At 47.4% G+C, this 16,685-nt stretch overlaps 1 protein-coding gene across 7 annotated transcripts in view; it reads left to right on the plus strand.

Annotated features, from left to right (window-relative positions):
- col12a1b (collagen, type XII, alpha 1b) overlaps positions 1-16,685 on the plus strand; it is a 63,503-nt gene that overhangs the window by 16,241 nt on the left and 30,577 nt on the right. For 5 of the 7 annotated variants that reach the window (XM_086018695.1, XM_086018694.1, XM_086018689.1 and 2 more), the window contains exons 14-27: positions 1,622-1,891; positions 3,124-3,390; positions 4,334-4,526; positions 5,161-5,285; positions 8,058-8,207; positions 8,303-8,422; positions 8,782-8,946; positions 9,021-9,167; positions 10,892-11,037; positions 12,543-12,672; positions 13,204-13,349; positions 13,416-13,545; positions 15,053-15,189; positions 16,522-16,651. In XM_086018695.1, coding sequence (XP_085874821.1) covers positions 1,622-1,891; positions 3,124-3,390; positions 4,334-4,526; positions 5,161-5,285; positions 8,058-8,207; positions 8,303-8,422; positions 8,782-8,946; positions 9,021-9,167; positions 10,892-11,037; positions 12,543-12,672; positions 13,204-13,349; positions 13,416-13,545; positions 15,053-15,189; positions 16,522-16,651 — 2,256 coding nt within the window. The remainder of the gene's footprint in view (positions 1-1,621; positions 1,892-3,123; positions 3,391-4,333; positions 4,527-5,160; positions 5,286-8,057; positions 8,208-8,302; positions 8,423-8,781; positions 8,947-9,020; positions 9,168-10,891; positions 11,038-12,542; positions 12,673-13,203; positions 13,350-13,415; positions 13,546-15,052; positions 15,190-16,521; positions 16,652-16,685) is intronic. The other 2 variants (XM_086018690.1, XM_086018696.1) reach the window with 1 other exon arrangement.

Genomic DNA, 16,685 nt, shown 5'->3' on the forward strand with positions numbered 1-16,685 from the left:
CGTATATATGTGTATATATATATTCACACACATATATATACATACCTACATATTTCCACCCTTTAATTCCATTCCAACCTCATAGCTTTTTGTGGCCCCCCAAAAATATGAATGGACAAAACCCTCTCCTGGTTGCTGTGCGTATGTTGAATGTTTTAAAGTGGGGTTGAGGCCACAAATGGTAATTCACTTCCCCATTTTGAAACAGATTCGGAGCTTTTTTTTTTTTATTTTTATTTTTTTTTGACATGAACAAAAAGCTCTGAAAGTGTTGCAACAGGAGAGCACAGACCTTCGTCTTAATGGCATTTAAAGATGTCTCGAATTAGACGCTGGAAAAACGTCTGTGTGGCGGCGGCGGCGGCACATCTTCCACGCGATGTCGAGTATACGCGCCGTTCCACGTGATGCTGGTCTGCGGCTCCCAGCGCCACTTGAAGCTGATAAAAAATGGCAGAAGCCGTGGCGAAGGCCCAGCGGCGGCGTCTGCCTGTCAAAATAAAAGCCCGCCACCTGATTGAATACGTGAAAGTCAGCATCTTTTATTTCCTTTGGATTTACGACGTACGGGACAAAAGCGCGTCTCTTGTGGGCCAGACATCTTTCATGTGTTATTTGCTCGCACGCGCTTTGCGTCTTGTCCCATTTGAAGCATTTTCAGTGTCATTGCGTTTGAACGGCACCCAGTGAGCCGACTTGTCTCGGGATGTGTTTCACTTGGCGCGTCGGGAAAACAAATCATTTCATGCGCGGCGATAATAAGCAAGCACCATCTTTCCACCGATGCTGTGGGAACGCCACCGTGCGTCTACTGGAATAAATCTCGACTTCGCAGGCAAACTTGAGGTCGGGTCAGCGTCTGAAAAAGGAAGCGAGTGGCTGGGGAAGCAGGTACGAGTCCTTCAAAAGTCTTTGAATGCTTGAGGCGGAATGCGGACGCGACATGGCAAAGATTCTTGCGCAAATGTTCCGTTTCGAAACACGGTTGGTGTCCGCCATGCAGCGTTGATTCCCACCACAACCGGCCACCGGTCAAAATGGGACACATGAGACGCTAGAAAACTCTTTTTAAACGTGTTTTACACTTCCCAAACGCTCCAAAAATATTAACACATCTCAGGCCACAATTACTATTATTATTATTTTTGATCATCTTTGATGTCCTTTGATCGGGTATTTGCTTTGGAAATGAGCAGCGTCGACTATTTTTGTTGGTCGGAAAGAACGGGAGGTTTTCTCGTGAATCAAAACAGACGCAAGCACCCCATTTCCTCCAAAAGTCCAGTTTCTGAACTAAAACTGGAGAAAATAAGCTTTTTGTTTAAAGAAACATTTCAACAGGAACATTTTTGGCGGGGCTTTTGTGACACCTCAAACTATATAATAACCAAAACAGGACCGAGAAAGGCTTTTGGATGTAAAAGTAATCATTTCTTTGGACAAATTGCACTGTGAGCGACGCTGACTCACTTCATGGCCGCAGTTGCTTTTTTACATGGTGTTGGCCATTCACCCCACAAACGTCCATTGTCCAACGTCCATCTTTTCTCCCCTCTCTCCAAATGTGCCAGAGCGCAAACGGCAAACTGCGTTGTTGAGCGTTTGGACTTTGTGCTTGCAGAGGTCGGCCCTCCTCAAAACCTGGTCACCCGGGACGTGACCGACCGCAGTTTCTTGGCACGGTGGACGGCCGCTCCCGGGAACGTCAGGATGTACCGCGTCAAATGGCAGTCGGCGTATTCCGAAGAATCCGGGGAGAAAATGGTCCGGGGAGACCAAACGGACACGCTGTTGGACGGCCTGAGCCCCGAGACCCTCTACCAGGTCTCGGTGGCGGCCGTTTACGACCACAAGGACAGCGAGCAGCTCACCGGATACGAAACCACCGACGGTAAGAACCTCGCAACGCAACCGCGTTTTGGGACACGTTCGAGACAACCCGGCAGCCGCGAGAGCTGCGGCGATTCAGTAGATTTACAATGGATTATGCTATCGATCAATCGGATATCAATGTATTTTGTTGCAAAATCACTTTCTGCATATTCACATACAATGATGCGTTTGTTCATGTCAGCTGTCATACAACAGCTGCAAAGAACCGTTACTTTCATCCTTGATTCATTTGTTTCTCTGAATTGATGACGATGAAGAGGATTCAGTTCCTGGTTTGCTTTGCGACATGTCAGCAAATTGGCAAAGCTGTTGATGATTGTTTTCCAAAGTATAAGCAGATGTTTACACAGCTTGTATTTTGAAGGGAAAAAAACCCCAAAACACCAAGCTAATCAGTCTGCTTTCAGGACCACAGAAGTTGGACATTTACTGTCGAGATTTGCACCGTATGAAAATCAACAAGGTTTCGAAACAATTATCAAAACAGCTTTTGATTAATTTGATCATCAATCGGTCATCAATTATTGAAGTGTATTGAATCGAAATCCTCCGATTTCATCCTCTCATCAGTAAATGGTCGTCCACGTTGCCCCTTCTCCAACTTCTCGCTCTCTTTACTCTTTTTTTTTTTTTTTTCTTCTTTTGATTGGTTGAGGTGAAAAAAGATCATATCGAAACGTGGGAAAACATCATCAATATTTTTTCTCGATTTGCTGAAGGATCTGACGGATCAAACCGGTAACTGGATCATCATCAATGTATGTTCTGTTACATAATAACGTCTTGTTTTTCAATGTTTTCATCCAGTTCATCGACGAATGGATTATTAAAACAAATGTTAGCTGCAGCAGCCTTAATTTGGACAATTCAAAGTGAAACAGTGACTGGAAACGATGAAAATAATTGTCGACGAATTTGACACTCGGGCCTGGCGTTGGTGTACGTGATGATGTATACTTTCCATCACTATAAAGCCACGTGTAGGAAACATTTACACATTAAAAATATTGTCTCGTAAACTTCGAAATCAGCACGTTATGCTAAGCCTTCGTTCCATTTTATTGACATTTTATTGGCGGAAAGGAAATTGTGGTCACGCACTCCCAGATGATCACTTCTTGAATTTTGCCGCATGCTCCGACTCGCTTCGGAAAAGCAGGAATCTGCCAGACGGCCTTCCATCATATTTTGGGTGCGCCTTGAGAGTTTTGCGGCCCGTTTCTCCCGCAGCGTCGGCGGAGGCGCGGCAGCTGCGCGTGAGCGACGAGACCGAGCGCACCATGAAAGTGACGTGGGCGCCGGCGCCCGGCAAAGTTCTGCACTACCGGCTGAAATTCGTCCCCGCCGCCGGCGGCCGGGAGGTGGTCCTGAAGGTCCCCGCGGGGGTCACCTCCAGCGTCCTGAAGAGGCTGCAACCTCTCACCTCCTACCACGTCACCGTCCATCCCGTCTACAAACGTGGGGAAGGAAAAGCAAGGCAAGGCGTAGGAAGCACACGTACGTTGGTCCCTCCCACCCTCACCACACGTCTTTTCTTTTCTTCAACAACGCGCATATTATCCCGTCTAGACTTTAGCCAGCGGCTAGCGTGCTAACAGGAAACATACCGCCAATTGAATCAGAACAGGGTGCTTGTGATTGAATGCAGGTTTAGAGTTCCATCAGCAGAAGAAAAGCGGATGTTTGTTCAATGTTTTTCCAGAAAAATCACGTTTCTAATTTAAGCTTGTTGTCATGGATTTATTTTGATTTTTCTTTTCCTTTGTTTGACTGAACTGTCCACTGCCAGGTCCTCATTGCAAATGAGAATCTGTTCTCGATTGCCTTACCTGGAGGAATAAAGGTTCGCTTAAAGAAAAAAGGAAGAAAAAAAAAAAGATCCCTTTAAAGTCAAGTGAAGAATGTGATGTGGAGGTTTACAAGTTCATCAAATGCTTTCCTTCCTTCCCGTAAAGTCCAAATGCACTTTTCGTTTCTGTGTTGAATTGTGCTGGCAGAAGGTGTCCACTCCAGCACTAATGTAGACTTGATGTGAAAAATGAACAATTATCTTCCTGGGTGTCCTGTAATTAACACCAAGACTGCTAACGGGGCTCCTGTGAACATTTGTGACTCATTTTATGAAGTCTGTCTCCGCTGCACAATGAGATTTGAGGACAGCCAACCCCTCTGAGACGCACCCGCAAAAGATCAAAAGGCCACATATTGGGAAACCGTGTCATTCAAAACATGTTTTTGCCTTTTAAGTAGGACTTGCTCTCATTCAGTCCTTGTCAAGAAATGGCAGACGTGTAAGGTCATTTTGAGCAACCCGAAAGAAGACTCGCACTTAGCAATAGCATGACACTCCTCACACTTCCTCACTGACCTGCGATTGGATGTAAAGCGCCTTGATAATGGACTGGCTCTTAAACGTCCCCAATGCATTCTTGTGTTCCAGTGTCGCCTTACAAGGCTCCGAGGAACCTCCAGACCTCGGAGCCCACCAAGACCAGTTTCAGGGTGTCGTGGGATCATGCGCCCGGGGAGGTTCGGGGCTACAAGGTGACCTTCCACCCCGCCGGGGACGATGTCGACCTGGCCGAGCTACTCGTGGGCCCCTTTGACAACACGGTGGTTCTGGAGGAGCTCAGGTGAGCCGGTCGTAGCGTTAGCATGCTCGCATGTTAGCACGATTTTGTTAGCAAAATCACGAGGAAGGCCTCAGGCTGCCTTGTCGAGGCAGTACTCCCGACGCCATCCATGGTGTGAGCTTAAAGCCATGGCGACCGCTGTAAACACCTTAGCAACCACTTTAACACCATAGCAACCACTTTGGAAAACATAGCAACCACTCCAGCAAGCTTTAAACATTGTGCCGACCACTTCAAACAACTTCCAATCCACTTTAAACAATGAAGCCACTGCCTCGAACAGCTTAGCAATCAGGTCAAAAGTCGAAATTTGTACCTACCATGTTGGAGCGCCTCGTGAAAATGCTATTGGAGAATATAGAAGTCAAACTTAAAAAAAAGGTAGTGATCATCCAATACAATACAACTTTATCTATATAGTGCATTTCGCAACAATGAAGAGATGGTAGGAAGCATTTAGCAGCGCCTTGTGACTTGCCAAAGAGATGCGAGCCCAAAAACGCACGGGGAAGTCCTTCTTGGACCCGTCCCATCAAGGTGCTTGTACAGCATCCGGAAAATGTTTGGGGAAATAAAAAAATAAAAAACTCTTGGCATGTGACGGGAATCCCCGGTGTGTTGTGTTTGGTGTCAGAGCTGGAACCAAATATTCCGTGGCCGTGTTTGGGATGTTCGACGGAGGGGAGAGTTTGCCTCTGGCGGGGGAGGAGAACACCACGCTCTCCGACGCTCCCGAGCCGCCTCCGTTGGGTCCCTCTGGTAAAGATTGCTCCACCCCCCCCCCCCCCCCCAGCACACTTCACACTAGGAAGATTTACGCTTATTTGTGGACATTCCACTTAGCGAAATTTGGTTTGAAATGCTTGCGCAAGTCCTTTTCTGCTCAATCCAAGCCATAAACAGAGCAACTAGCGGTGGCCGCTCAAAAAATCCTTTTTTTGTGTCGCGGTACAGACAAAAGTGCATAACGACAATAACAGCTTCGTAGCAAACATGTGAGTTGCACATGTGACATCATTGGCCTTCAAACTCTGCGGATACAATAAATGCATCAAGGATCCCAAGTAGTCATTAAAACCATTCCACTCTTGTCCTTATACAGTCGTAATAATGGTTAAGACATTTTGCCATTAAAAGTGCCAAAAATGTCGCTTAAGAACATTGGCAGTCCTTCAGAAACAGATTTCAGTCAAATGAGTTGATTTTTCAAAATGATATTCAGTCATGTCTTTGTTATTTTGATTCATCTCTTTAGCATCATTGATCGAATTACATGGAAATGACCTTTTGAGTGTATCTTGTGCGGCAAATATCCCTTACGCGATACATTTTGGAAATCGACAATTGGCCGGTCAGCGTGTGCTCAAAGCGGCCATTTTGCGGCAGCGTGGCAAAGCCGGCGCAAAGTGGGCATCGTCCGGCAAAATAAGGAGCTCCCAACAGCCTTCTGGAATGTAACTTGTTGCTAATTAATGTAGCGTCTGTCGACCGTGTTAAGTTTCTTCCCAGCGGCACGTACTGGCCTTGACTTCTCCCAGATTGGTGCCAGAAGGTTGAACTTGGCGTTGTCGGAGTCAATTAGCGTCACGGAGAAGCGCACATGATCGCGATTACGGCTAATTACCGAGAGCTGTTTGGCTCACCTCGCCGCTTTTCTCCGTCAGCCTTCACGGACGCGCAGCTGCGCAGATGTGCGCAAGCGTCCGCGCAAACGCCGTTCGGGAAGCGTGACCCCGCCGCCGCACATGTTACATATTTGGAGCATCCTGATCTCCAGCGTCTTCTTCGTGTTCATAGGGGAGAAATGTCACCGCCGCCGGAAAAAGTCTCCCTGCTCGCCATTACCACACATGGCTGCGAGTGTAGCCAGGACGTCTAAAATGCTAGATACCGCTTAGCCTAGCAATGGGCTAAAAAAAACAAAACGGCTGTTAACCATGGGGCATCATAATAAAGAATGAAGTCCTTCAAAATCGACCATGTGAAACGGGGAAAATTTGTAGCTACTGCGCTAAAGAGGCGAGCAACCTATCATGTTGACGAATGTAGAAATATCATGAAAACTGATGGCAATTAAGGAGTGTAGCATTGGAGTAAAAATTGATTGGTCGTTACCTGAGCCCCGGGTAGTTGTGATGTCATTTTCAGTCAACAGAAGTGACAAAATGGCCACCCCCAAATATGGCTAAAAATGAGTGGATTAACTCACAACACAACACACAAACGCAATATTCATCAGAATGTCGTGTTTTGACTAGTGGGCCTGCATAAAACATATTGGAAAGAAAATTTTGGGGTACCAGTTTTTACCCCAACGCTACACTCCTTAACAGCTAGCAGTTTTAATGTTATTTCTACAAGAATTCTTGTCAAGAACATTTTGGGATTGACTTCCCCTTTAAAGAGTGTAAAAATGATATTTACCCTATTAGAGTGTTGCAATGATGTTAATAGAAATTCTATCATCATTGTTTAAAAAAAAAAAAAAAAAAAATGGGATCGACCATGTTAGTGTAAAGACCAAGTAAAAGAAGGCGTCTAGCTAGCGTGCTCAATTGGTTGTTGTTCAAGTGAAACTGAAATGAAGTTGAGCTGACTTTGGGAAAAAAAAAGAGTGCAGCTCACATGTTCCATATTTGGCGCGTCTTGAGCTGTTGTGTCTTCGGCGTGCTGATCGTGGTGAAATGTCACCGCCGCTGCCGCCGTGTCCTCCGACACTGGAAAAAAAAAATCTCCCTGCTCCACATGACGCACACCCTCTTAATGATGCGGAATGTCGGCTACCCCCGAGGATTGCTACGTGCGCGCCGCTCGGAAAATGTTACGCCGCTGTCGGGCCCCGAGGACGCGCTTGACCCCGGGCGGGAATTTGCGCCCTAATGGGGAGCAGACGCGGGGCCGACCTGCTACCGAGAGTCTCGCGCGCTCTACGGCAGCGCCGTCAAACTTAACAAGCCTGACTTAACGTACGTGCTTGTAACCCAATCTACTTGTTTATCAACTCCATTTTCTCCTTTGAAAGGAATTCAAATGCCACAAATCCATTCCAGCTACTGTCTTTGTTTTTTTTATTTATTTATTTTTTGCTGTTTGACAAAAATAGCTCCAAAAACTCTCGCCCGTCGTTAGCTTGCGCGCTAACGGCGACCGTGTTTGCATCTGCTGCCCTCTAACTTGTCTTCGCTTGCACCCTGCAGATGTTAAAAGGCCGGCCGCGCGGCCGCCGTTTCTCAGCTCAACAGGTTACCGGGAGCGACCAAACGGCGGAATAACGAGGAAGATCAGTCGGAGTGGACGTCGCTGGATGTGGGGGAAAAAAAACAAACAAAAAAAAGCAAAGGGCCGCCAACGTGTCGGGAGTGTGAATGATGACGTGTGTTCCGTGAAGTGCTCCTTGATTGGTGTCTGTGGTGTTTTCTTCTGCTTTTCCCACCTTGTCGCGCACGCAAAGGTCCCGCGGCGCTGCCAGGAGCGGCCGCCTTTGCCGCGCGGGGCGCTCAGCCGTGTCTTTTGTCCCTGTCGCCACCGCAGACAATCAGTGCAAGACGTCCGCCAAGGCCGACATCGTGCTGCTGGTGGACGGCTCCTGGAGCATCGGACGCATGAACTTCAAAACCATCCGCAACTTCATCAGCCGCATGGTCGGCGTCTTCGACATCGGTCCCGATAAAGTCCAGATTGGTAATTCCAATTCCTTCCACGCTGACTAGACGACGCTCGTAAAAAAGCGCCCAGGTCGGCGCTGCTCACTGATTGGCTGTGGTTGCCGGGCGCAGGTCTGGCTCAGTACAGCGGCGACCCCAAGACCGAGTGGCACCTGAACGCCCACGCCACCAAAGCATCCCTGCAGGACGCCATCACCAACCTGCCTTACAAAGGAGGCAACACCATGACAGGTGACTGATAGAGCGCCTCGTTGTTCTGAGGTTTCGGGTCGGAATCCGGGCCTCTGCCTTCATGTGTGGACTTTGCGTTTTCGTTTTGTTCTTGAGCCAAGAAGTGAGATGAACATTTGAAAAGCCAACTAGAACAGCTGAACACAGTTAGAAGGGGGTGTGCACACTTGTGCATCCACCTTGTCTCACTTTTTTACGTCTTCTCACGAAAAGAAATGAACATCAATGATTCTGATTCGTGACAGTGATGTATTATTGTTTTTTGCTTAGCACAGAGTATTTAGCGCTTGAAAGAAAGTATTTAGTAATAATAGAGGGAGTATCTAACCCGACCGCCGTGTGTTGCCGCGGCGACGCAGGGATGGCGCTGAGCTACATCCTGCAGAACAATTTCAAAGCCAACGTGGGAATGCGGGCAGAGGCGCGCAAGATCGGCATCCTCATCACCGACGGAAAGTCTCAGGACGAAATCGTCACCAACTCGCAGAACCTGAGAGACAGCAGCATCGAGCTGTACGCCATCGGTCAGTTGTCGGCACGCGTTGCTTTTTTTTAGTTTTTGTCTTTGGCGAAAAGCGAGCGTCAAGTTGTTGCGCAGGCGTGAAGAACGCGGACGAGAACGAGCTGCGCTCCATCGCCTCCGACCCGGACGAGATTCACATGTACAACGTCAACGACTTCAAGTTCCTGATGGACATCGTGGACGACCTCACCGTCAATCTGTGCAACAGCGTCAAGGGCTCAGGTGGGCAAAACGCGTCTCAAGTTTCGCTCAACTAAAAGTCACATTCTTCGCTTTCGCCTCTTTTTAAAATGTTCTTTTTTTGGGGGAGTCTGCCTTAGTAAAGTCCTTGTTGGGCGGGGTGACTCGGGGTTGACTCGCCCAGTGACCTTCCCAATATAGCGGTTTGGATAAATAAGTCGGGGGCGGGGTCTAATCAACTATGCATGACGGGGATTGTGAGTGACTGAGTTTCTCTTTTGCACTTTGTCTGCTTCAACTGCTGCGAGCAGGCGTCGCAAAACTCCAAATGCGCGACGTTTGCAACCAGCAGTGCTCACGGTCCACAATTTGAAAAAAACAAGAGAAGGGATATTAAACCTTTGCGGGTTTCCAGGACCTAGAGCACTGAGAATCTACATTACGAAATCGATCAGTTGTTATTTGGGGTGTTTTTGCAAAGAAAGTAAAAGCAAGCAGCTGTGACCCGGTCGCTGTCATTCCGGCCTGCGAGTCAGATTTACACCCTTTGCTAATTACCAATCCTGCAGCTTAGGTGGAAACTTCACAAAGTTTGCCGCTTCTGGAATTGTCAAAAGATTGACAACATCACATTTCCCCCACCCCCCCCCAATTTTATTGCGGCTTTTAAAGCCACCCGAGGGACCGTGACTCCTTTCGCCATCAATTCACTTTTTGCTTCACTTCAAATTAAATCGACAACAACTGCAGATGACGCAACACTTTGGACTTTAGTACAAATTCACATAGTTGTGTTTAAAAAAAAAAACCTGCAAAAGGTCAGAATATGGATTCAATTAATCAGTCGATTGACAACTAATAGATTATCATATTAATCACCAACTTTTTGGATAATCGATTCATCGCTTTGAGAGCTGGTTGAATTGAAAACGATCCAAATTTCAGCCTTTCAACAATAAATGTTCTTCCGTCGTCCTCCGTTAAAGCAGACGGACGCTCTGTGTTCTTTCAAATCGGGAGATTTGCAACAGCGTGACCTTTTCCGACTCTCTGACAGATTGTACGGACCAAGCCAGTAACTGAATCAATTTATCAATCAATTCATGTTTGTTCATTTTTTGCACTGCCAATTTGAAATCATGTCCCGTTTTTGAATGAAGGGATTGAATTGAAGCGTCCCTCAGAAAATCAGCAAAAATGCGCATCATTGTTTTCCAAAGTAAAAGCAGATGTTTGGGAAATTATTATTTATATTTATATAAATCATTTACGTATATTATTTTTGGAAAAAAAAGCAAGGATAATCAATCTGCCTCAGTAGAGGATGGCAGAAATCGGCGATTTAATGTTGAGAGGCTGAAATTTAATTTCATCACTAATCGATTGATTGAAAATAGCTGTCGACTAATTTGATAATCGATTAATTGCCAATTTATCGATTAATTGTTGCAGCTTTAAAATGGATATCGGACACTGTTCCAAATGGGTGAAGAAAAAAACAATTTGACAACAGCAACAAAGTATTTGTACCCCACTGACGACAACAACAACTGCAATTTGTCCAATCGTGCCCGCGGCACATCCAGCTGTAAAAGCAGAATCCAGTTCTCGGAGTGGAACATTCCACCGAGCCAGAGTAAATCACTTTTAAGAGCACATATATATATAAAAAAAAAAAGTGATTTACGGTGCCGCGGCGGCGCTGTCAGATTTGTGGACGTCTGGACGAGTTGCGTCGCGTTGACGCCGTTGCGCTGGTCCCCCAGCAGGCGAACCGCTGGAGGCGCCCACCGACCTGACCACCTCCGAGGTCACCCACCGCTCCTTCCGTGCCACCTGGAGTGCGCCGCAAACGCCCGTTGAGAGGTTCCGGCTCGTCTACGTCCAGGCGGACGGAGGACCCGCCCGTGAGGTATGCGGACGGCACTCAAAACATCACACCTCTTTTTGTCATTGTTATTATTATTATTATTATTATTCTTGCACACTTGTCATTACAAAGTTAGCATGTAGCCGTAGCTAGCACCGACTTGAATTCAAATGAGATTCTCCTTTAAACCAATTCCGTAAGAATTCTTCCCAGAGTGCACATTGTAAAAACTTGACATCACGTTGTGCTCGTCTTCGGCGTTGCCCAAAGCGGTTGTGCAGTGCGCGTGATTGGCCAACTGGTTTTCACGATTGCTTTTGCTGCGATTGGTGGCAGCCTTTCAAGCGACCCAAAATCTTTGTGGCTCGGATGAAGTCAGACGCTAATCATGCAAGCAGCCTTTCCTTCGGCTGCGCTTGCGTGCGTCCGTCTCTACGCGTAGACGAGTGTTTACGTTGAAGCACTTGACTTTTCCGTATTGTCGCGCCGCCTACTTTTTGTGAACGTCTTATCTCCCGAGATTTACAATGCGCCACGGCACAGTTTATTTGCAAACGGCGGCGGCGACAAGAGATTTATTCCGCTGAATTATGACTGTGCTCCGTTCGCAAGAGGCGTCCAATTCGGGGGGGCTGCTGGAATGCTCCATTTGAACCCGTTTCAGCCGTCAACAAAGCCGAGCAATAAAAAGGCTCATGCTGAGGTCAGAGTTGAGTCCTTTTTTTTTTTTTTTTTTTTCTTTTGGCTTTTAGCGACTCATGTGGCAGGCTAGCATGACTCAATGGCTTGAAAATGGCAGTTTCATTTCAAGTCAGCCGCAATCTGACACATGGGTGGCCACCCTCAAGATGGTTGGAGATCAAATCCTCTCACTTTCAAGTGCTATTTTTAGTTACTCATTCAATATAATCAGGCCTGCGACAAAGTTTGTTTTAAAAAAAAAAAAAAAACAATTGATGAATTGGCTCCATTAAAGCAGGAAGCAATTATTTAATGAGACACAAGAATGGATCATTTCAATTTTATTTAATCAATTCTTGTAAAAAAAAAAAAACAACAACAAACAAGCATGTTAATGAATTCAACCAATATCACAAGCGTCTTAATGATGTCATTATTGGGTGAGATAACACATGAAGACAAATTCCTTCTTCGGGCCTGCTGATGGTTGACACTTGCGTGTTTATTTGCGTTCAAGTAATCGGCACACAAAGGCGGGACGTCACATGACGCAGATGTTTTGATAGTGGGATCGTTTCCTGCGTGCGGCGGCGTCCGCTGTCAAATGGTGCGAGGCAGGAAGTTCTTATTTGGACAAGAAACACATGCCGCCGACCGCAGTTGGCAAACGGACTCGCACAAAAACGTATGGATTCAAGCACACAGCTGTAGCTGTTATGAAATGCGCTATATATGAATCAAGCTATATTGTACAGTCCAAAATAGTCAACTCAACTTTATCTGTAGGGCCCAGTAATGACGACAGCTCGTAGAAAATCATTTTCTAGTTCGTAAGGGAGTATTTGTGCCTGCTTTTGTTGCGGCAGATGCTGCTGGACAGCTCGACGACGTCGACGGTGTTGGACGATCTGAGCCCGCTGACGCAATACGTGCTGAGCGTCTACTCGCTGGTGGGAGAGGACAGCAGCGAGCCGCTGGTGGGCCGCGAGACCACCTGTAAGTAGTCGCCCTCCTCTCTCGGCGTTGCGCTTCCCCGCGGTGAAAGTTGAGCTTGAAAGAAGTTTAACGAGCAGCTTGCTGCCGTTGACTTGATGGTCTTCTTGCCTCGCCCGCCAAACATTCCTGCACTTAGCGCATCAAACATCTGATCTGAGGCGGCCGGCTGTCACGTAAAGCCCCTCTCGTGATGTCAGGGCTGACTGGGAATTTAAAGCTGACTTTCATGTAAAGATGTGGAAAGTGCTTTTATAAGTTCAGGGTTTTTCCTGGGTTAAATTTAGCCACAGGTGGAACCATTCCAATCGTGTGATCTCACCGGCTCAGACTAACACTCTTCATGCAAAGTATTTACGCACGTTTGGTTTTGACACATGCTTCCATACTAAAATCCAAGGTCGTCATGAAGTCGAGGGCTTTCGAGCCGGAGGCGGGGCCACAATTAGGCGGAGGCTCGTCGCACCTCCAAATGTTCTTTGCGGGAAAGACCCCCCCCCGGGCCTTTGTAAGAGTCTTTGCGTCCGTTTTCAGTGCCGCTGCCGGCCGTCACCTCCGTCAACGTCTACGACCAGACCCTGAGCACCATGCGGGTTCGCTGGCAGCCGGTGGGCGGAGCTACCGGCTACATCGTGCTCTACCGATCCATCAACGGCACCGAGCCTCAGCTGGACAAAGAGGTAACGCGGCGCGCGGCCTGATATTGCGCGGCGCTCCGAACTGACTTCCCGCCCGTCGGCTGGCAGGTGCGCGTACGACCCGACGTGAGCGACATTCAGCTGGCGCAGCTGCTCCCCAACACGGCGTATTCCATCTCCGTCTTGGCTCAGCACGGAGAAGACATCAGCCAGCCGCTGAAGAGCAGTGGAGTCACGCGTACGTACACGCACCGCGCTCTTTGGAATTGAATAAGGTCGCACGTCGCAAGGAAGTCACAAAAGTCGTCAAGTGGAGTCCCCACAAAATGTCAAGCATGTCACAAGTCATACACTCTTGCTCAGCCAGAAGGTCGTACGCAATTTTCTCCAAAAGTATTGACTCACCTGTCCTGACCGGCACGTGAAGATTGAACGCTAAAGTCGTCAAAGATCCATTCGTTAGTTCTCAGGTTCTTCCCGAAGGTGTTGGAATTGTCACAAACCTCTTGGTATGCTGAAGCATTCTGAGGACCATTCAACAATGTCTCAACTTTGTGGGAGCCGCTCCTCCTGTTCCAACATGACACGAAGCAAGGACTCTAAAAACGTGCATGAAAGCCTTTGGTGTCAGTGAACTTGACTGGCCTAGACGGAATCCTGACCTGAAACCCGCTAGAACACCCTTGGGATGAATTCCATCAGAAACTGGGAGCCAGGCCTCTATCTTTGGGGAAATATCTCAAAAACCTTCAAAGGGCTCTCAAATCCTCCCTGACAAATACAGACAAAGTGACTTTGGCCTTTTCCCTGTCAGGGGTCGCCACGGCGAGTCACTCGCGTGATTTATTTGGCACGGTTTTCACGCCGGATGCCCTTCCTTCCTGACGCAACACGCCATTTTTGTCCCGGCTTGGGACCAAATCCCCCCAAAGAAATCAAGTCAAGAAAAAACACGATGACCTGTTCGACTGCCCACGCTGAACTTCCCACCAATAATGTTCCCTCTGTGCTATTTAAGTCCCGTTTTTTTTCAGGCAAGTGACGCCATTTGTAACGTCAACCAAGAAAAACCCCTCCAAATTTTGGCCCGTACCAGCTTATTGGTTTATATTTTGAACTGAAACATGCCAGCCAATCAGAGAAGCCAATCTTTCCCGAGAGGCAGACACAAAATGAAGCTGTTATAAAGTAGCTGCGAAGGGCGTTCTGATGTCAGTCTCCAAAAAGACATGTAAGCATATGAAAAGGTCAAAGTTTGATAAAGGGGTGGAAAATGAGAGGTTGTGTTGACTGCAAGCTCCTGTCTTGTAGAGCAGCAAAAATTTCGACTACAACTGCCAGGAAACATTTTTGGGGGGTGTTCAGCGGAAATTGAGGCTGCTCTGTTTAAAAAAAAAAAAGAATGCATTTTTGCTGGTGTTTTCTTGAAAGAATGTTCCACATGTTACAAATTGTGCCACGGTATGTCAACTTGTGAGTGGAGTCCCCCACCTCTGCTATCGATTTGCAAATCAAGTCCAGATGATGTTTGCGCTGTCACCTCACCAGTCAGACTTGCTTGCAAAATGCATTCCCATACCGCTCGCATTTAGTCTTGTCATCCAAGTACCATAACATTCAAGTGAGGTCACTTGGATACTTTCAATTACCATTACAGTAAATACACAAAGAAAGAAAAAAGCTGCAAAATATTGATCCAATTGAGCTCGTCCTGACGCTTTGTTGCCTGCCCGGGTGCCCCCTAGTGGCCATGCCGCCCGCCGGCGCCCTGAGGGTCAGCGGAGTGACGCACAGCAGCATGAAGCTCGACTGGGACGCGGCGCCCGGCCGGGTGCGCAAGTACATCGTCACCTACAAGTCCGAGGACGCAGACGCCAAAGAGGTGAGGGCAACGCTCGCTACTCTTGACCATCGTCGTCAGTCGCCGCCATTCCAAAAGACCATCGACAGTAGGGCTGTGCAATTAATCGAAATTCAATTCAATTGCGATTATTACACTGCACGATTACAAAATTGGCAGAATCGTAAAAAAAAAATATGAATATACATTTACATCCAACGCACTGTGTTTGTTTACACAAGGAAATCATACCTTTTTTAATTTTATAACAAATGTTATCGATTTTGTCTGGTCCAAGAGGAACTTATAAAATTATAGTGTTTCAAAGAAATGTATTTGTTATTATATTTTTGATGTTTTGTACCCAAAAACAAATGATCGTTTGAATAATCGTGATTTCAATTATGACCAAAATAATCGTGATTAATATTTTTCTCATAAGGGAGCAGCCCTAATTTAACTGGGGCTAAATGTGCCGCCCATTCAAAATGTACAAGAGGTGATCAACTTTTTAGTGGAACAATTGGGGATAGGAGTTTGTAATGAGGTGACGTGGTTCTTCCGTGGACAATGTAGCTGTTCAAGTCTGCGATTGCGTCCGATGGTGCGGCGAGAGAGGCCGCCGGGGGGGGGGTCCTCTCCCTCCTCTCTCACCTCTCTCCTCCCCCGCCTCCCGTCATCCGGCTGCCACTCTGTCCTCATTGTTCCTCCTCCTCAAAGCGTCTGGGCTGAATCACGCTGCACCAGACTTTTCCAGCCGGTCATGATGGATGACACGAAGCAGCTCCGCTCGCTCGCTCGCTCGCTCGCTCGTCTTCTTTTGGGATTCGCGCTCTCTCTCCTCCGCTGCCGCGTCCGCGCCGGATCCCTGCCAACTTTTGCCGTCTGCTGAGGCTCAGCGCCGTACGTCGGCCTCCCGCCGAAATGGAAAAAGCCTTCCGCGCATCGGATGTACTTTCACCTCCACCAAATGTCAAATATGCTCCGGCTCAGTAGAGAACATCATCCTCCTACCAGAAGCGTTACACGCTTGAACATCTGCAAAACGTGCTTGCCCCTATTAAACCTGTATACACACACACGCATTTATAAAAATAAAAACACATATATAATGGAAAATGCATGCATAAAATGTTCAACCAAACCGCCACCGGTCGGGACCCGACCCGACCACAAATCGAAACTCATTGTAAGTGTGAATAAGCAGCAAAAGCGTCGCAACTCTAAATTCCGACTAGGCTGCACAAAAAGCCCTGAAAACGATGGCTTCAAAATGTGATGTCATTCGGCTCGACCGAATGATGAATGTGGAGAACTTGTGGCTATTACAGCCTCATTCTCATCAATGTGTGTTTGAAAACATTCCCGCAACAGCTGGAAGTCCTCGGCGACGTCACCGCACTGGACGTGCCGGGCCTCACCTCCCAGACGGAGTACGACGTGGCCGTGACCCCCGTGTACGACGAGGGTCCCGGGAACCCCATGCTCGGAATGGCAATCACAGGTCGGCCGAACCTTTCCACAATTTTTATGTTTTT

Source organism: Filicampus tigris, chromosome 20 (genome assembly GCF_054856515.1).
Source record: "Filicampus tigris isolate MCC_2025a chromosome 20, RoL_Ftig_1.0, whole genome shotgun sequence".
Classification (NCBI taxonomy): domain Eukaryota; kingdom Metazoa; phylum Chordata; class Actinopteri; order Syngnathiformes; family Syngnathidae; genus Filicampus; species Filicampus tigris.